Source organism: Vulpes lagopus, chromosome 15 (assembly GCF_018345385.1).
Source record: "Vulpes lagopus strain Blue_001 chromosome 15, ASM1834538v1, whole genome shotgun sequence".
NCBI classification, from domain to species: domain Eukaryota; kingdom Metazoa; phylum Chordata; class Mammalia; order Carnivora; family Canidae; genus Vulpes; species Vulpes lagopus.
Genome location: NC_054838.1, coordinates 21,587,407 through 21,605,678, shown reverse-complemented (window position 1 = coordinate 21,605,678; position 18,272 = coordinate 21,587,407). Strand labels below are relative to the sequence as shown.

The window sequence follows — 18,272 nt, the reverse complement described above, 5'->3', positions numbered from 1 at the left end:
GAAGCTTTTACTTACTTTTTTTGTTTGTTTGTTTGTTTGGAGGGAGAGGCTTATCTATATATTTGGGGCAGGGAAGAATCAAGGTGGTAAATAAAATGGAAATGATAAGATATGACATAAATCAGAAGTCAAGGATATGAGAAAGATATAAATGATTAGGAAGAATGAGGGGGGAAAAAAGAAGAGCATTTAAGTGAAACTTGGTAAATAACAAACCCATGAGCGCTACTGGACTGCATGTGTCTGACAAAGTTCTGGCTATCTCTGATAAGAGGGTTACAGGTTTCTCAGATCTGTTGACTCATTGTTCATGGCCTCTCCTGCCATAGTTTGTGGGTATGTTACCACAGCTGCAGTTGCTTTGAGTGAGGTAAGCAGCAAGTATTAGACAGAAAGGGAAATGATGTGAACTATAGTAGAAGATATTGGGATTCTGGATGATTCTTAGAACAGACTTAAACTTTATTTATTTATTTATTTATTTATTTATTTATTTATTTATTGGAGTTCAATTTGCCAACATATAGCATAACACCCAGTGCTCATCCCATCAAGTGCCCCCACTCAGTGCCCGTCACCCAGTCAGCCCACCCTCTGTCCACCTCCCTTTCCACCATCCTTTGTTTGTTTCCCAGAGTTAGGACTCTCTCATGTTAACTCTGGGAAGCAAACAGGATTGCTAGAGAGGAGGTGGGTGGGGGTTTGTGTAACTGAGTGATTGGCATTAAGGACACATGATGTGATGAGCACTGGGTGTTATACACAACTGATAAATTATTGATCACTATATCTGAAACTAACGATGTACTATATGTTGGCTAACTGAAATTAAATTAAAAAAACAAAATCACTGATTTCACATAAAAACAAAGGACAAAACTAAATGGCTGATGGTGAGAAAGGAAGACTTGACCATAGACTATGAAGCCATGCCATCCCTGCTTATCTTAGGAACTGTGATTTAGTTGATATCTAAGCTGCTTTTCAAAATCAGGTCATTTATTTTATGTTATTTATTTTAATACACTAGCAAAAATTCATTTAAAATGTGGTATCCTCAGTACTTCAGAAAGGAAAGTAAGTAGATGGGCACAGGAAAAAGATTATGAATGGGAAAGATCACTGCTGACCTGGATTCTGAGAGGAAAGGGACGGGAAAGACCAAGGAGACGGACATAATCTCTTACCTGACTAGCATCAGCTGAAGGAGGCAACAATTCCCTCTCTGACCAAACTTGATCTTTCTTTTTGGGATCCTTGGTATCCCATAACTCTTTATGGACCATTTGTCCTTCTACTCATCATTTCCTTCAGCTGCTGGACAATGATGCTCTTCCTCCAATTAGATCCCCTCTCTTTGACTATTCTTGATCCTGAAAAGTTGAACTTTCCTGGTGAAAAATCAGTTCCCCTCTGGTCATGTGTAGCCTCTTCTTCTGCCAGGATACCCTTATCTCTACTATAAAATCTTTCTTTCTTCCTACCTTAACAGCCTTCACTACTATTGCAAAATTGTTTATTCATTCTTATTTTTCTGCCCTACACATCTTTTTCTCGATAGTATCTCTTTTAGATTTCTCTTTTTTTTTTTCCCATATGAGCTTTGGCAATAACTAATAATCATTGTTTTTTATTTTATTGTAAAGATCTGGATCAAATATATTTCTTGAAAATCTTCCATATATCCCTTAAAATTTTTCTGACTACTTTTGGCTTCAATGGAAGAAGCAGAACACCCATATAATAACATGATTGAATTATCTTTTTGTATCAGGGGGGAATTAATTCCAAAAATTGTTCACCTTCTTGTTTCAAATTCTTATTTACCACAAAACTCCTCTGACATAAATGGACATCTTCTCAAGAGTTGTTCACCACTGCTGCTTTCAGCTGTCACACACCCAGCATCTTGCAATCTGTAATCAGGCTTTACTCTCACCAATTCCTTGAAATCGTACTAGCCACTAGTGAAAGTCTAATATTTTTCACTGGACACTAACAAAGATCTTATATTTTAATTTCACATTCTACTCTCAACACAACAATTGGGAAGTGGCTATGAATCATCATCATCATCATCAACAACAACAACAACAACACACTAGAGATAATAATAAAACTAATATTGGAAAAAAGACTCAGAACTGTGAAAATTGTAGTAGGTAGACAAGAATATAATGGAATCAAGGCAAATGAAGGAGAAGAAAGTTTACAGAAGAGATTTGCTTGCTAGTGGCAAATGAAACAGTGTATTAAAAGCCTGGGGTTTTTAAGTAAGACAACTTGAGTTTGAATCTCTGCTTGGTTAGATACTAGTTTGGACAAATTACTTAAACTACCTTATGCCATAGGTTCCTAAAGTGTGAAGTGCAAACCATACTAGTAGTCATTCTGTTGGGTTCTTATAATTAAATGGTATTTTGTGAGCATTAAATTATAGAAATCAGTTAACATAGGATATAACTCATGGTAAATACTCAAACATTAGTTAAGCAATGTAAATAACTGGGAACTACAATGTGTTTTTCGGGTTAAAAATCCAGATGATTGAAGGCTGTCACTCTGATCAAGTAGACTACATGTTGGAGATAAAGCTAGAGAAGAGATTCAATACCAGAACTCTTCTCTTTTTAGTTCTTTCTCTTTTGACTCTAATAGAATGACTGACAGTGAAACTAAACTGAAATATATAGCCTGATATGTATGCATGTATTTTTGAGCTCCTGGTTCATGATTGTATTTCAGTCTTTTGTACCTAAAAGAAAAGTAGCTATAAGCTAGTTCTATCCCAAGCTATATGGACAGAGAGTTTGAAATAGTAAAATGCTTCTACCAATGTACCAGCTGGTTCGTGGCATACCTGAAGCTAGAGCTTAGATAGAGCCTCATACCTAGTTTAGTTCTCTTCCAGTGCACTATGCAGGTTTAAGATAGTTTGGCAGGTTTATTTTCTTAATGCTTCCATAGACACATCATATATTAATAGTTTCAAAACATTTTTTCTGAATCCTGCATCTCCTACATTATTCCTTCTGTTGGTTAGTGGCATCACATTTTTCCAGACAGTATGTGTCAAATGTTGCATGCCTTTCAATTTTACCTCATATAGCCTATCACCTGGAATTATCTATTTTATTTTATTTTCTAACATATTTCTTCTCCATCCCCCATCTTCACTGTTAAAATCATGTTTCTAGTGCTGCTTTGGTTTGTTGCCAAAGCTTCCTACAACAACTCAGGTAGTTATCCTTCACCTCTTCAATCTATCTTTTTGCCTTTTAAGCCATATTTACTCAACAAAAATATATTAAGTTAGATGTTGGAGATATACTCATAGCTATCATGGAACTTCAGACATATTGGTGAAAAATATTTTAAAACGTGCAACTAGGAATTGTATCGGTGTGCTATTGGGAAGTAGAGATTAAAAAATAAGCATCAGCGAAGACTTCTTTGAAATGATAAATCTTAAATTTTGATTCCATTATGTTCTCCTTTAAACTGTGGTAAAATATTAGAGATCCAGTAAATATTTTTTTTCAGTAAATATTTTTTAAAAGATATTATTTATTTATTCATGAGAGACACACACAGAGAAAGAGAGGTAGAGACACAGGCAGAGGGAAAAGCAGGCTCCATGCAGGAAGCCTGACGTGGGACTTGATCCTGGGTCTCCAGGATCACGCCCTGGGGCGAAGGCAGGCGCTAAACCCCTGAGCCACCCAGGGATCCTCCAGTAAATATTGTTGAATAAGAAATCAATTCTTAGTATAGAGAACTAAACTCAAAGCCTTTAGCTTGACTTTTAAAACTCTGAATCTTTAAGGCACAACCTATTTGTCCATTCATATTTCTCATGTGTCTAAGCCATTAAGACTCTAAGGACTTGATTTTTGCAATGACTTAAATATTTTTTGTTTTAGGTTTTTACTTGCCTTTGCTCTTTTTGCTAATGATAGTCTCCTGAAAGTGTGTTATACTGGCCCTAGGTGTTATACTGTATGTTGGCAAATCAAACTTCAATAAAAAATATACAAAAAAAAAAAAAAAGAAAGTCTAAACGTTTTCTGATAAAATCTACTGACAACACTTCAGTGATTCTTTGCATTACCTCCTACTTAAAGGTAATGTCTTTTCTGTTATATACATGTGACTATATGTTTCCCATCATTCTTATCCTGATCTGCTTTGAAGGGTGATTGTTTGTGTCTATGTCCTATGATCTTCACAAGAGTAGGAGTTCCTTGAAATAGGGGATATATATGGTTTATGTTTAATTTCTTCTTTAGTATAGTATTAGTCACAGAAGACCTTAAAGAAATATTCATTAACTTATTTAACTCTTGCATGTGTTTGCAAGTCCTTTTTGTTGTTATTCATTTACCTATGAGCTGCCTTTTTCTTTCCTCCAGTAATGGTATTAAAGTTTGACCAGAAAAGGAAAAAGGAAGGGAAAGAAAGGACAAAATTTGAACACAAGCTCGAAGGAATAAATGGGAGAAAAATGCAGTGGAGACAAGAGAGAATGAAGGGAGAAACGTAACGTGTGTGGAAGATAGGACACTGTATGCTGAGTTAGAATGATGTTAGAGGAGTCGTTCTTCCGCATAGTATTGTTTCAACTGCATACTAGGACTATGGAAAGAGAGAACATGATTCCAATTTGTACAATGTTAAGTTAATACAGCACAGGGCAAAGCAAGGACTGTCTAGACATCTATTTCTCTTTCTCTCCAAGTTATTTTCACGTGGTGATGAAAGACTTTATTTTAATTACAGAAATAATGGTTGTTAATGACTTGGTGGTTGAACTCTACAAAGGCCAAACCAATATTCTGAACACTTTATTTCTGGAGTGTGTGATTAATCACCAGAAAGAGATCAAGGTTAATCAGTGGAAATGATCATTCAAACAAGAAGGAAAGGCATGATGTGCAAGAGCATTTAAGAGACTTTCATGTATGATGCTAAGTCAATAAGTATAATGTATCAACCATAGTCTAGACCAAATTATAAACCCATAAATGTTCATTATTATAGTTATAACCATTTGCATTACCAGTAACATTAGCTCTATAAAATCATGGTAACTTTCATGTCAGTGAAGTTTATCTGGCTTGTCATCTTGAATCATTACTGATTACCAATCCTTTTTAAAGACAATAACTTTATTGTAATGCCAAAATTCATACTTAAACTTGATAAAATAACTCTGATTTTTCATTCTCTCTCTATTTCTCTCTCTCTCTCCTTCTCTCTCTCTCTCTCTCTCTCTCTCACTTTTCAATTCCAGTGTCCAGTACCAGAAGACAGAGTAAAAGATGACAATCTCTTCAACCACACCAACCTTAGAGATATTTGCTACACCATGATTGGGATCCCAGGACTAACAGATGCACACATATGGATTTCCATCCCATCTGTTCCGTGTACATAGTTGCTGTTGTAGGCAACACCCTCTTATTATTTCTGATCTTCACTGAACGCAGTCTTCATGAGCCCATGTACCTCTTCTTGTCCATGTTGTCTCTGGCAGATATCTTTCTCTCCACAGTCACCACGCCAAAGATGCTAGCAATCTTCTGGTTCTAAGATGGGGTATTTCTTTTGGTTGCTGTGTGTCCCAGAGATTTTTTATACACTTCATCTTTGTGGCAGAGTCTGCCATATTGCTGGCCACGGCATTCGACCACTATGTAGCTATTTGTTATCCACTAAGATATACTACCATTCTAAGCCCCTCAATCATTGGAAAAATGGGCATTGCATCTGTGATTAGGAGTTTTTCATCTGCTTCCCTTGGTTTTTCTGGTTTATCAGCTTACTTACTGTGGAAGAAATATTATTGATCATTCATATTGTGAACATTTGGGCATTGCCAGGTATGCCTGTGATAGCATCAAAGTCAACATCTACTATGGGGTGATTGTGGCACTTTTTTCTACATGCCTGGATGCGATGTTTGTCATCATTTCCTATGCCTTTATACTCTGTACGGTGTTTAGAATTTCTTCTCAAGATGCCCAACTCAAGGCTCTGGGTGCCTGTGGCTCCCATGTCTGTGTTATTTTACTGTTGTATACTCCAGCCTTTTCATCATTTGCTCACCAATTTGGAGGCCAGAATATACCACTCCATGTACATATCCTCCTTGCCAATCTTTATGTGGTGATACTATCCACTCTCAACCCAATCATTTATGGAGTTAAGACCAAGGAAATTCAGGAGAAGTTTATCCAGATCTTTTCTGTGAGCAAGAAATTATACTGATGTCAACTATATAGTTTAATTTTTCATTTTCTCTGTAACTGTACTAATTGCAGAGTACTTCAAATTATATCAGATATTTTTATATTATGCCAATATTAGGAGAGGACAATAACAGTAAGTTTTTGAGGTCATATTAAAATCTTATTTATTTATTTTATTGCTGATTTTGTTCAGGACAGTATCAGATCAAAGACACTTTAGACTATAAATTTTGAGTTTAGTTAGAACAGATTTAAAGCACAATAACTCAATAACTATCTTCAGTTTCATATTGACACAGAAAAATAGGAAAAGTAAAGAAAAGGAAAAGTAAAAATACAACCCATGCACTAAAAAAATGGATAAAATGGAATCCCACATAAATAGGCTTTCAGACCATTTTTTCATGTTATTTTTTATAGTTCAGAGAAAATAATACATATTCAGCATTGTGATCTAGTAGTTGAGCATTTGAGTTATAAGTTTAAGTTTTTTTTTTTAAGTTTAAGTTTTGAATTTCAGATGTATCGCCTTGGTAAAGAGTATTTACCTTCTTTGGGTTTCTATGTATGTATCTTTATAGTAAGCATTATATTTGTTTTTATATGGTTGTTTTATAAGGTTGCTGAAAGTATTAAATGAGACGATTTACACAAAGCTTCTAGAAGAGTACATAGTACACAGTGAAAATCAAAGAATGTTATTTATTGCTATTATTGCCAGTAATATATTCAATCTGTATCCCACAAACACTGGACCTACAGGGTAGAGAAAGGAGGTTTCTTTCTCCACATAATGTCAGTTACGAGACATAATGATTTAGGTAATCTTGGGGCATCAAACATTTTAATTTTTCAGTGTGAAGCAAGAGAAAGGTTTTTTTATTTTTTAAAAGATTTTATTTATTCATGATAGAGAGAGAGAGAAAGAGAGAGAGAGAGAGAGAGAGAGAGAGAGAGAGGCAGAGACATAGGCAGAGAAGCAGGCTCCATGCAGGGAACCCGATGGGGGATTCAGTCCCAGGACTCCAGAATCATGCCCTGAGTCAAAGGCAGATGCTCAACCACTGAGCCACTCAGGAATCCCAGGAGAAAGATTTTGTTAGAGATAGAAATTTAAAAACTAATAGCATATATGTTAGTTAAAGCTTTGGAATCCATATCTGCTCCTCAAATCAAATGTAAAGGTAGTAGTAACCATCCTGGTCATTATGTAAATGTATTATGAATTGCATTTTTTTCATGATAGGAGCCATAATTATGACTGTTACTGGCAATAGTAAAAGATACTCATCAGGGAATTAAAGCAACATGGGATGTAAAATGACATAAATATTTAATAAAATATTTATTAAATATGAGCCACACAGGCACCCCTAAGCTTAAAATGTTTTAAAGAGAAATTCAGGTTATAAGATGGTATATATCAGGGAATCTCAAATAAATGAGTGGATGTAGGGATACCTGAGTGGTCCAGTGGTTGAGCATCTGTCTTTGGTTTGGGGTGTGGTCCCCGGGTCCTGGGATCAAGTCCCATTTGGGGGTCCCTTCCAGGAGTCTACTTCTCCCTCTGCCTCTCTCTCTGTGTCTCTCATAAATAAAAAATCTTAAAAAAATAAGTGGATGTACATACACATAAATATTTGTATATGGAATCATATATACATAAATATTTGCACAAAGATTCTGGAAGAATATATAGAATTTTACTGATATTATGTAAATTTTTAAAAAGAACCATTTAATTGCACATTTTAAGGGTCATGTTGAGGTTGAGAATTGATATAAATGGAGAAAGCTTGACTTATGCCAAAAATATGTGAAGATTATTTTATAATAACTAGAAGTTGCCAAAATTGAGAAGTATTACCATAAAGAGTTAGTTGAAATCTATCAGAAAATATCTATATATCTATATTTAATAAAGATATTTATTTTTTTATTTTTAGAAAAGATTTTACTTATTTATTCATGACAGACACACACACACACACAGAGACAGAGACATAGGCAGAGAGAGAAGCAGGCTCCATTCAGGGAGCCCAATGTGGGTCTTGATCCCAGGAGCCCGGGATCACGCCCTGGCAATTGCTGAGCCACCCAGGTGTCCCAAAATATTTAAATTCCATATATATTCCATATATTTGAAATACCAAGACACTTTTGCCTTTGGAAAACTACTGATTTTTTTTTCCTCCACTAAGTCTACTGTCATTAAGTGTTTCTGTTAGAGTGTACCACTAGAATAAGGGTAGGGAAGAAGGAGATTTGGAGGCAGAGGAAGTTCCTTTTAGACACAAGAGAGGAGTAGGAGAACTCCTTTCAGCATGAGACTGAGAGAGACACAGATGGGAAAGAAGAGGGAAGATGCAGTCTTCAAGGTCCCAGTTTCAGCTGCACACGCTCTGGCCCTCATTCAAAGTGTCAGGGCATAAAGACAAAGAAACCCAATGAATTTTGATCAGGAAGCTAAAAGTGAAGGGAGATGAATACCTCATTTTCTGCTTAAATATCTAAGGGAGATTTCTTAGCAAGTTGTCTCATGTCATCATGGGAGAGCAGCATTAGAGTAAAGATGACCATGTGCCTATTCAGTCAGAGAACCGGTACTCTTCTGTATCACAAGGGCAACAAATGAATTTAGGAGTTCTTCACAGCACTGTAGGGAATATAAGCACCATGGCAAATGCTGACCAGGGTGGTTGAAAAAGGAGTTGATTTATCTAGGGTAAAAGGGATCTGTAGCCAAGGGCCAGAGACACAAGTGTTACAGTTGGGGAAGTATGAGAAAATGGGTCAGGTTTCAGAGCTTGTTGAGTAAGATCCAATATTTTGGATGCCTCAATAAGAAGGACCCAAGAGAAAATTATCGGATTTCAGCAGAAGCTGCAAAAAGGATAGAGACCCACACAGAATGAGGAGGAAAGATGAGGTTCATTCAACAAGGCTCAGCCATGTACTACAGATGCAGACCAGGGGTCCATCCATCTCTCACCCAATTCCTCAGTGTTGGTGGACATGTTGGCTTCCCCTTGAATGCAAGTGATAAGGGAATCATATGAGAGTAGGAGTGAGTGGCAGAAAGCTATGGAAGAAAGATAGTCTAGCAGAGAGTATAAATTTCCGATTGACAGAAATGTTACTGAAATAGATTAGGTTTTGCCACAGAAAATACATTTTTTAAACTTGAAAACTTTAATTAACCTATAAGTAGGAAATCAGAGTTTTGGACAACCATTGGCATAGATAGATTCTCTTGGAACAAGGTAACACTAAAAATCAAAACAAAACAAAACTCACCACTTTTGACTTTTTGAGATAAAGTACAAAGCCTATTACATAGGATTTGGTATATCATAATACTGGCTGAGAGAAGAATGGCCTATTTAAGATTATTGGCTCAACTGGTAATGCATTTGAAAACCTATATTTACATTAATACACAACTTAAAATTCTTATATCATGAACTGGACCAACAACAAAAACAAGTTGAACAATGGGCTATAAGGCTATATAAAATGAAATTGTAGTAACGGAGGTAATAGTGGTATGAAGCTGCACTGTCCCACTGTTATTTGCCAGTAATTTAAAATGCCCTTATTCAATTTGCTCATCTGCTAACTTGGATGATTATGATCTACCCTGTAGAATTGTTCTGAAGACTAATAGCGATAATCACTATCAAGGTAGTATTTGACAGTGTCTAGTATAAAATAGGTATCTGATAAATATAAACTAAGCATTATTTTTACAGTGATGATGATGATGATGATTACTATGAGTGTGATTATTGCTACATTGTTAAAAGTAAAGATAAAAACATCAAAACAAACCCTACCACTTTGGGGAAAACACTTTTATAATCATATAGTATGTATACTTTTAGCAACCTTATTCAAAATCAAAACTGTAAAACACCAACATTGATAAATGAACAGTTTATGTGATACCATAGAATAAGATTCAGCCATAAAAATAAACTGTGCATATAGGTAAGAACAAAAATGTATCTCAAAGGCATTATTGCAAGAGAAAGAATCCAGACATAAAGATTACATTGTTTATAATTTGATTTACATGATGCTCTCTTAAATGGAAAGCTGAATGACAAATCAGTTTAGTGACTTTCAGAACCTGGGTTGTGGTAGCAGATTGACCTCAAAGTGGTAAAAGGACACTTTTGGGAGTGATGGAAATATTCCATATCTTTATTATGATGGTGACTGCTTGACTATAAATGTTTTTTAGAGCTCATCATACTGTACATCTAAATAGAAAAAGTAACTATTTGTAAGTATACCTCAGAAAACTTGCCTTACATACATCTTTTACATTGATTATATAAATTTAATTGTAGAGCAATAATATTTTGAGAAAACCCACATACCAACAGAGTCTAAATATGTACATTATATTACCATCCAGGATTTACATTAGTGATCTTTATGAGATCATTTATTTATGAGATAAATATTTTATGATGGTTGCATAACCATTTAATAAATTTCATAATAAAATGTATAGAAGGAAGATTAGAAAGAAATTTCATGTGATTTGAAACTAAAGCACAGAATATATCCAGATTCTATCACTTACTATGTCCTCAAAGCATGATTTATCATTTAACCTTCATGTGTTTTTAACTATCCATGTAGGGAACAAAAATAACAGGGGTGCCTGGGTGGCTCAGTGGTTGTGATCTGCCTTTGGCTCAGATAGTGATCTTGGAGTCCTGGGATGAAGTCCCGCATCAGGTTTCCCACGGGGAACCTGCTTCTCCCTTTACCTAGGTCTCTGCCTCTTTCTCTGTGTCTCTCATGAATAAATAAATAAACTCTTTAAAATGATAACAATAATATCCACAATTAAAATAACCACCATCATAATAATAATGATGGATAGATAAATTAGAAACATATTTAGGGGCACCTGAGTGGCTTAGTCAATTAAACATCTGACTCTTCAACTCAGGTCGTGATCTCAGGGATGTGAGATTGAGCCCCATGTTAGACCCTGTGCTGTGTGAAGCCTGCTTGAGAGTCTCTCTCTCTCTCTCTCTCTCTCTCTCTCTGTCTCTCTTTCTCTCTCTCTCTTCGTCAGCCCCTTTCCTGCTCTCTCTCTCTCAAAAAAAATTTACTTAAAAAACATGTATCACTTGGCCATAGTAATACTTTATGCTTTCTCACTCCTTTTTTTTTCCCCCTTAACTGAGGCAGGAAATTTAAATGATATGTAGACTCATAGGAAATATTTTCAAATAGTAGTTGCTATTTGTATTATTTGGATAAACAAACTAATTACAATAGTCAATTTTTATACCTTGGCAATTACTGTTTGTAGTATCTTTAGTTCAATTATGATTCATCAGAAGGGAGTAGGGAAAGATTGCTTGGCTGGTAGGCATCCTTGTATCAAGATTAGGTTTTTGTTGTTCGTCTCACTACTTTTCAAATGGTCCAAATATTCCAATTTCTTTATGATATTTACTCCCTTATATGACCATGTGGCTAAAGCGGATAGCAAGGAGAATGGCTGAACAATAAACAAGAATGCTACCTAGAGTAGTAGAAATGGACTAAGATCATTGTCAACATTTTAGTAATTGCTTAAAGGACTTAAACCAGTAAAATTTATCTTTTCTGTAGTGGATGGATCCCAGCTACCTTCACTCAATTGGACATAATAAGATACACGTTTAAGTAGTGAATGCATTTTATACATTAACATAATTCTCAGACAAAATAGATATATATTTTCTGATTTATAAAACTGTTCATAATATAGCCCAGTCAGTTTCATTGAGTTATGGTTGTGGGGAGAAACAGAGAGGGAGTAACATGGAAAACATACAAAAAAAGTCATCAAATATATTTATTATTATTTACTGACTCTTACCCTTTTAAGCTCCACTTGTTGACTTGTATATAGATTCACAGTTGACCTCAAGACTTACATTCTTTTCAGATAAAACAATCTCTGGACTCTCCTTCGTATTTGTTGGGTCTTGATACTATAAATGATGGGGTTCATCAGGGGTGGGAAAAGGATATAGATGTTGCCCATGAGGACATGAACCAATGGTGAGAGGTGTTTCCCGAAGCGATGCACCATAGTCAGACCAATGATTGGGATGTAGAAAACTGAAACAGCACAGATGTGAGATACACAGGTCTGCAAAGATTTGATTCTCTCCTCCCGTGATGCAATAGCTAAGACTGCATGCAAGATCATGATATAGGAGATAAGTATGAGCACTGCATCCAACAATAGGTTGCTGATTACTAGGGCCAGACCATAAATGCTGTTGAAACGGATGTCTGAACAGGCCATCCTAATTAAGTCTTGGTGCAGGCAGAAAGAATGAGAAAGGATATGGGGGTGGCAATAATTTAAGAACTTTAGACGAATGATAACTGGAGGTATGAGTAAAGAACTCCTACATAAGATTGTCACCCCTATTTTCATGATTTTGTCATTAGTGAGGATGGAAGAGTAGCGTAATGGGTTGCAAATGGCAATGTAGCGGTCAAAAGCCATAGCAAGGAGGACAGAGGACTCCATAAAGGACAGACCATGGATGAAGTAGGACTGGGCAATGCAGGAATCCAGGCTGATCTCACGAATGATCCCCCACAGCACCCCCAGTACTGTGTACATAGTGGACAGCCCCATGCACAGGTCAGTGAGGGCCAGCATGGCCAGGAAGTAGAACATGGGCTGGTGCAGGCTTGGCTCAGTCCGGATCACATGCAGCACCATGCAGTTTCCCAGGAAGACCATAGCATAGATGGAGGAGAAAGGGATGGAGATCCAGAGATAGTGAACTTCGAGGCCAGGAAAACCAGTGAGAATAAATCTGGAACTACTGACATTCAAGATAGAGATGGGAGACATAGTAGATGATTGAAAATATTCCTAGAAAGTTGCTACAAATTAAATTGATTTATAATCCCTGAATTTCTAGTAATGTTTGTTTGCTTTGAGAGGAAAATAAATTAAAATATAATACAATTTCCTTAAGTGTCATAAACTCAAGAAACACAGAAACCTGTTTCTGTATTCCTTTGGGCAAAAATCCATTGTCTTGACAGAAATTTTTGAAGACCAGTGAGTAGATATTCCAAGAGACTAGGGTTTTTAATGCAGAAATAATGATGTTAATGGGTCCATAGGGTTTGGATTTGGGGCTGGACTTCGGGGAGTCCCTGTTCATTCCTAAAATAAGATAATGCATGATCTGTGTGTTCTTTTGACATGGCGGTCATTATCCTCAGTAAACTGTGAAATGCATTGCTAATTTTTCTCTTGGGTCCCACAACTGTTTCCATAACATCCCAAAGGAAATGGACTGATTAAAGTAGTTTAACTTTGCAGAACATTACAATTTAGCCAAGAGAGTCCTAACAAGCTAGGAGGAATGAGAACTTTTTTTTTTTTTTTTTTGCGCATTCCACATTGTTTAGCCCCTCTCTAAATCATGCACCTTTTTAGTTGTACTTCTTATATTTTTCTTAATTTTTATGTATCTCATTATTCTGTATGAGATTTCTCCTTTTTCTGACTCTTACAATGTTTTTATCTCTTATACCTTTCTTTACAATATAAGTGACTTTTTAAACTGGAAACTGGGACACCTGGGTGGCTCAGTGATTAAGCGTCTGCCTTCGTCTCAGTGCATGATCTTGGGGTGCCAGGATCAAGTCCTGCATCGGGCTCCCTGCATGAAGCCTGCCTCTTCTTCCTCTATGTCTCTGCCTCTCTGTGTCTCTTGTGAATAAATAAACTGGAAATTACCAAACCAATACTTCATCTCAGGTAATAGCTAGAGAGAGAACAGTTAAATCAAATGGTACATATTTATTTAACTTCCTAAAATACCTGCCAATGTGTCTTCCAATGCAACCTACCATTTAACATTGGGACCAGCAGTGTTCTAGGCTGATACTTTGTATGGCCAAGTTTTCATTTGTTTGTTTTCTTTTGTTTTGCTATGTTGATAGATGTGTAGGGATGCATCATTGTGGTTTTTAACTTGTACTTCTCTTATGATATTTTTTGCATCTTTCCACATGCTTACTTGTTGTATATATACCTCTTGGTGAAGTGCTTGTTCAAACAATTTTCTCTTTTGTGATGAAGTTCTTTTCCTCTTCCTGAATTTGATGAGTTTTTTACACATTTAGATTACAAAACCTTTAGCAGATACATGATTTGCAAATAGTTATTTTCAGGTTGTAAATTGTCCTTTATTTCTCTTAATAGTGACTTCTGCAAAACATAGCGTTGTTTTTTAATGTTGACAGATTCTAATTTATATATTTTTTTCTGTGAAGGTGTGTGCTATTTTTGTTATATCTACAAAGTCAGTGTCAAATCCGGGTCACAAGTGTTTCTCTTGTTTTCTCCTAGAAGTTGTATGTTTTACCTTTGGTTCTATAATCCATTTTGAATTAATTTTTATATATGATGCAAAGTTTATTTTTAACTTCCAGCACTTCCATTTTGAAAAAAACTACCCTTTCTCAATTGGTTTGTCTTTGAATTTTTGCCAAAATCAGATGAATATATTTATGTGGTGTGTCTGACCTCTCTATTCTGGTATTAATCTATGTCTCCTTTCACAACACCACACTACCTTGAATATTGTGGCTTTATTTTAAAAAGTCTTAAAATCCAGCAAAGTCCTCTAAATTTCTTCTGGCTACTATAGTTACTTTGCCTATATATTTAAATATTGGAATACATTTGTAATTATGTGGATAAAATTTGCTGAGATATTAAGATTGTGTTGAACCAAAAAAAAAAAAAAAAAAAACCTGAGGAAAATTAGCTTGGATTCATTCCAATCCATGAAAATGGGATACATTTAAATTTGTGTATTCTTTGATCTTCCCATTATTAATATGTAGTTTTCATTCTAACATTTTGAGCATTTTATTTTAGGTTTGATGCCAAATATTTGATTTTTAGGGTGCAATTATAATGGCATTAATTTTTTTATTTCAAAATCAAATTGTTAGGTTTATGTTTTGCATTCTAATATATAAAGGCCTTGGAAGTTACCACTTCTATTTTTACAGTAACAACAATATAAAAATACATAATACAGCAAAATCAAAGTTTCTTTATTCCTACAGGTGAGGTGAGGAACATTTGAAACTATGATGCTGAGCCTTCCTCACCTCTATTATTTTTTCCCCATTAGTGACTAATGCAATTCTATCACAGGAATTTTGAAATAAAAATATATGAAATCTTGCTATCTCAAAGATTCTATTCTTACTTCTTTCCATGCTATAAAATTATGACCTTTTCCACATAAAACTCTCATTCTTCACTTTTTCACTGAATATCACTTGGATTTCTTCATGGTATTTTATTTTATTTTATTTTTCTTATTTACTTATTCATGAGACACACACACACACACACACACACAGAGAGAGAGAGAGAGAGAGAAAGAGAGAGAGAGAGAGAGAGGCAGAGACACCAGCAGAGGGAGAAAGAGGGAGAAGCAGGCTCCATGCAGGGAGCCTGACATGGGACTGGATCCCAGGTCTCCAGGATCACGCCCTGGGCGGAAGGCAGCACTAAACTGCTGGGCCACCAGGGCTGCCTCCTTCATGGTATTTTAAATTCTTCATAGTCTACAGGAAAATATTTTAGTTTGGAAACTCCTGCAAAAGCCTTATTGAGAACTGATGGTGCTTCTCCTAGACCAATGATTGTGAAAATGGATATAAGGTATAGAATAATATTAGGACCTATGGACACACCTTAATAATTGCATGTGCCTTCCTGAACAGAGTAGTTTCATGGTTGATGCTCATGTTTTTGTTTTGTGAAATCAAATTGATGATGAGATAATGCAAAGAAAGAGTATTATTTATGCAATGAGATCCTGGAAACCTCATTGAACACACTGAGTTTGACATATCTGTAGAGCATTTTTAAATCCATTACAAATATTGAGTAAGTACCCCTAGTGTTTCAGACACAGTGCTAGGCACTGCTCAGGTACAGGAAAGCAGTGGAGAGCAAAACAAGTACTTTGCCTTGTATAACAGGTGACACAGGCATAAGTTATACATACATAGTGTTAAAAATTATGATTAATATCATTAGTGAGAAATCAGGAATGCAGTGACAAGCCTAACTGGGGACTCTAATCAGAGTAAAGAGGAATTGGGTAGTGACTGCCCTGAAAAAGTAACATATAGTTGAACCTTGAAGAGTGAGGGTAAGCAACCAGAAGAATATGAAAAAGAAGGAGTTTTCAGTCAATCAGAAGAAGAAGCAAAAACATTGAGAATACACCACACTCTATGAAAAAGTAAGTGAATAAACAACTATGAGATTCAAGCATAAAAGTAAAAAAAGTAGATAGGAGCAATGTTAGGAAAGATAAGTTTTAATCCTTAGGGCAATATGCAACTACTAGTGAATTGCAATCAGAATGGTGAAAAATCAATCATATATGTTAAGAAGATCAGTCCTGTACCAATTAGATATGAAGGAGAAGAGTTGACAGCAGAAGACAAGAGAGAAGTGTCTTAATAAAAGCATACAATAGTGATTGAACAAGGGTCTGTTCAAGGAGTTGCAAGAAACGGGTACATATGAGATATATTTAATAAGTGGGGTCAAAAGGTGTGGTGATTCATTGATTGTGAGGAATAAGAGAAATTGAGATGCCAGTCATGTTTAGATTTTTATTTTTTATTTTTTTGAAGTATTTTATTTATTCATTCATGAGAGACACAGAAAAAGAAAGAGAGGCAGAGACAGGTAGAGGGAGAAACAGGCTCCATGCAGGGAGCCTGACACAAGACTTGATCCCAGGTCTCCAGGATCAGGCCCTGGGCTGAAGGCAGCGCTAAACTGCTGAGCCACCCAGGCTGACCATGTTTAGATTTTTAAAATGAGAAGCTACAGAGATCCTATAGTCATTTACTAAGATAACCAAAGTGTGGATGAATGGGAATTGTTTTTGATATAGTCTTTTTTATTTATTTGTTCTTCCCAAAGTACACTGAAGAAGAGATGTTCAGCAGGGGTTAGATATAGATATCATGTAGCTGATGAGAAGAGTAAATAAAGCTGGATAAGAAATTTACAAGTCGGGATCCCTGGGTGGCGCAGTGGTTTGGCGCCTGCCTTTGGCCCAGGGCGCGATCCTGGAGACCCGGGATCGAATCCCACGTCGGGCTCCCGGTGCATGGAGCCTGCTTCTCCCTCTGCCTGTGTCTCTGCCTCTCTCTCTCTCTCTGTGTGTGTGTGTGTGACTATCATAAATAAAAATTAAAAAAAAAAAGAAATTTACAAGTCATGGTCATAAACATGGTATTTGAGATCATGAGGATGAAAGCCTTGATCAAGCATGAGTATGCTAAAATACTTGAACATTAAAATAGAATATAGTCAAATCATCAAAAAATGTCTGAAAAGAAAGTGATAAAAATATTAGGGAAGCATTAGATGAATGAATCGAAATGGAAAGGTATTTTAAAGATAGATAAAAGTATGTCAAAATCATGTGAGAATGACCTAAATTTATTGAAATACAATTAACACCACCATGAATTCACCATTTTTAGTATATTTTCAGTTTTGCAACCATCTCCAGAATCTAATTTTAGAATATGGATCACGTAAAACAGAAAACTTATTCCTATTTAAAACCACTTTCTATTTTCACCCCCAATCTTTGGCCACCACTTTTCTACTTACCGTCTCTATAGATTTTCCAGTTTGGAAATGTCTTACATATAGAATCATACAGAACATGTATTTTGTTTTTTGTTTGACTTCTTTATTTGAGCATAATGCTTTTGATGCTCATCCATATTGTAACACATTTCAGTGTTCCAATTCGTTGCTGAAAAGTGCAATATCATATACCTATGAAAAACTATTTTAGGGATCCCTGGGTGGCTCAGAGGTTTGGCGCCTGCCTTTGGCCCAGGGCGCGATCCTGGAGTCCCGGGATCGAGTTCCGTGTCGGGCTCCCGGTATGGGACCTG

The 18,272-nt window shown here is 35.9% G+C and overlaps 1 protein-coding gene and 1 pseudogene across 1 annotated transcript; one reads left to right on the top strand and one right to left on the bottom strand.

Annotated features, from left to right (window-relative positions):
* Positions 1-310: 310 nt before the first annotated feature.
* LOC121476141 lies at positions 311-6,270 on the top strand (annotated as a pseudogene).
* A 5,928-nt stretch (positions 6,271-12,198) lies between these two features.
* LOC121475939 (olfactory receptor 51V1-like) lies at positions 12,199-13,143 on the bottom strand. The gene has a single exon (XM_041729613.1). It carries the CDS (start codon positions 13,141-13,143, stop codon positions 12,199-12,201), a length of 945 nt encoding a protein of 314 aa, XP_041585547.1.
* Positions 13,144-18,272: the final 5,129 nt, after the last annotated feature.

Coding starts and splice junctions, on each gene's coding strand:
- LOC121475939 (XM_041729613.1), bottom strand. CDS start 13,143: ATGTCTCCCATCTCTATCTTGAATGTCAGTAGTTCCAGATTTATTCTC.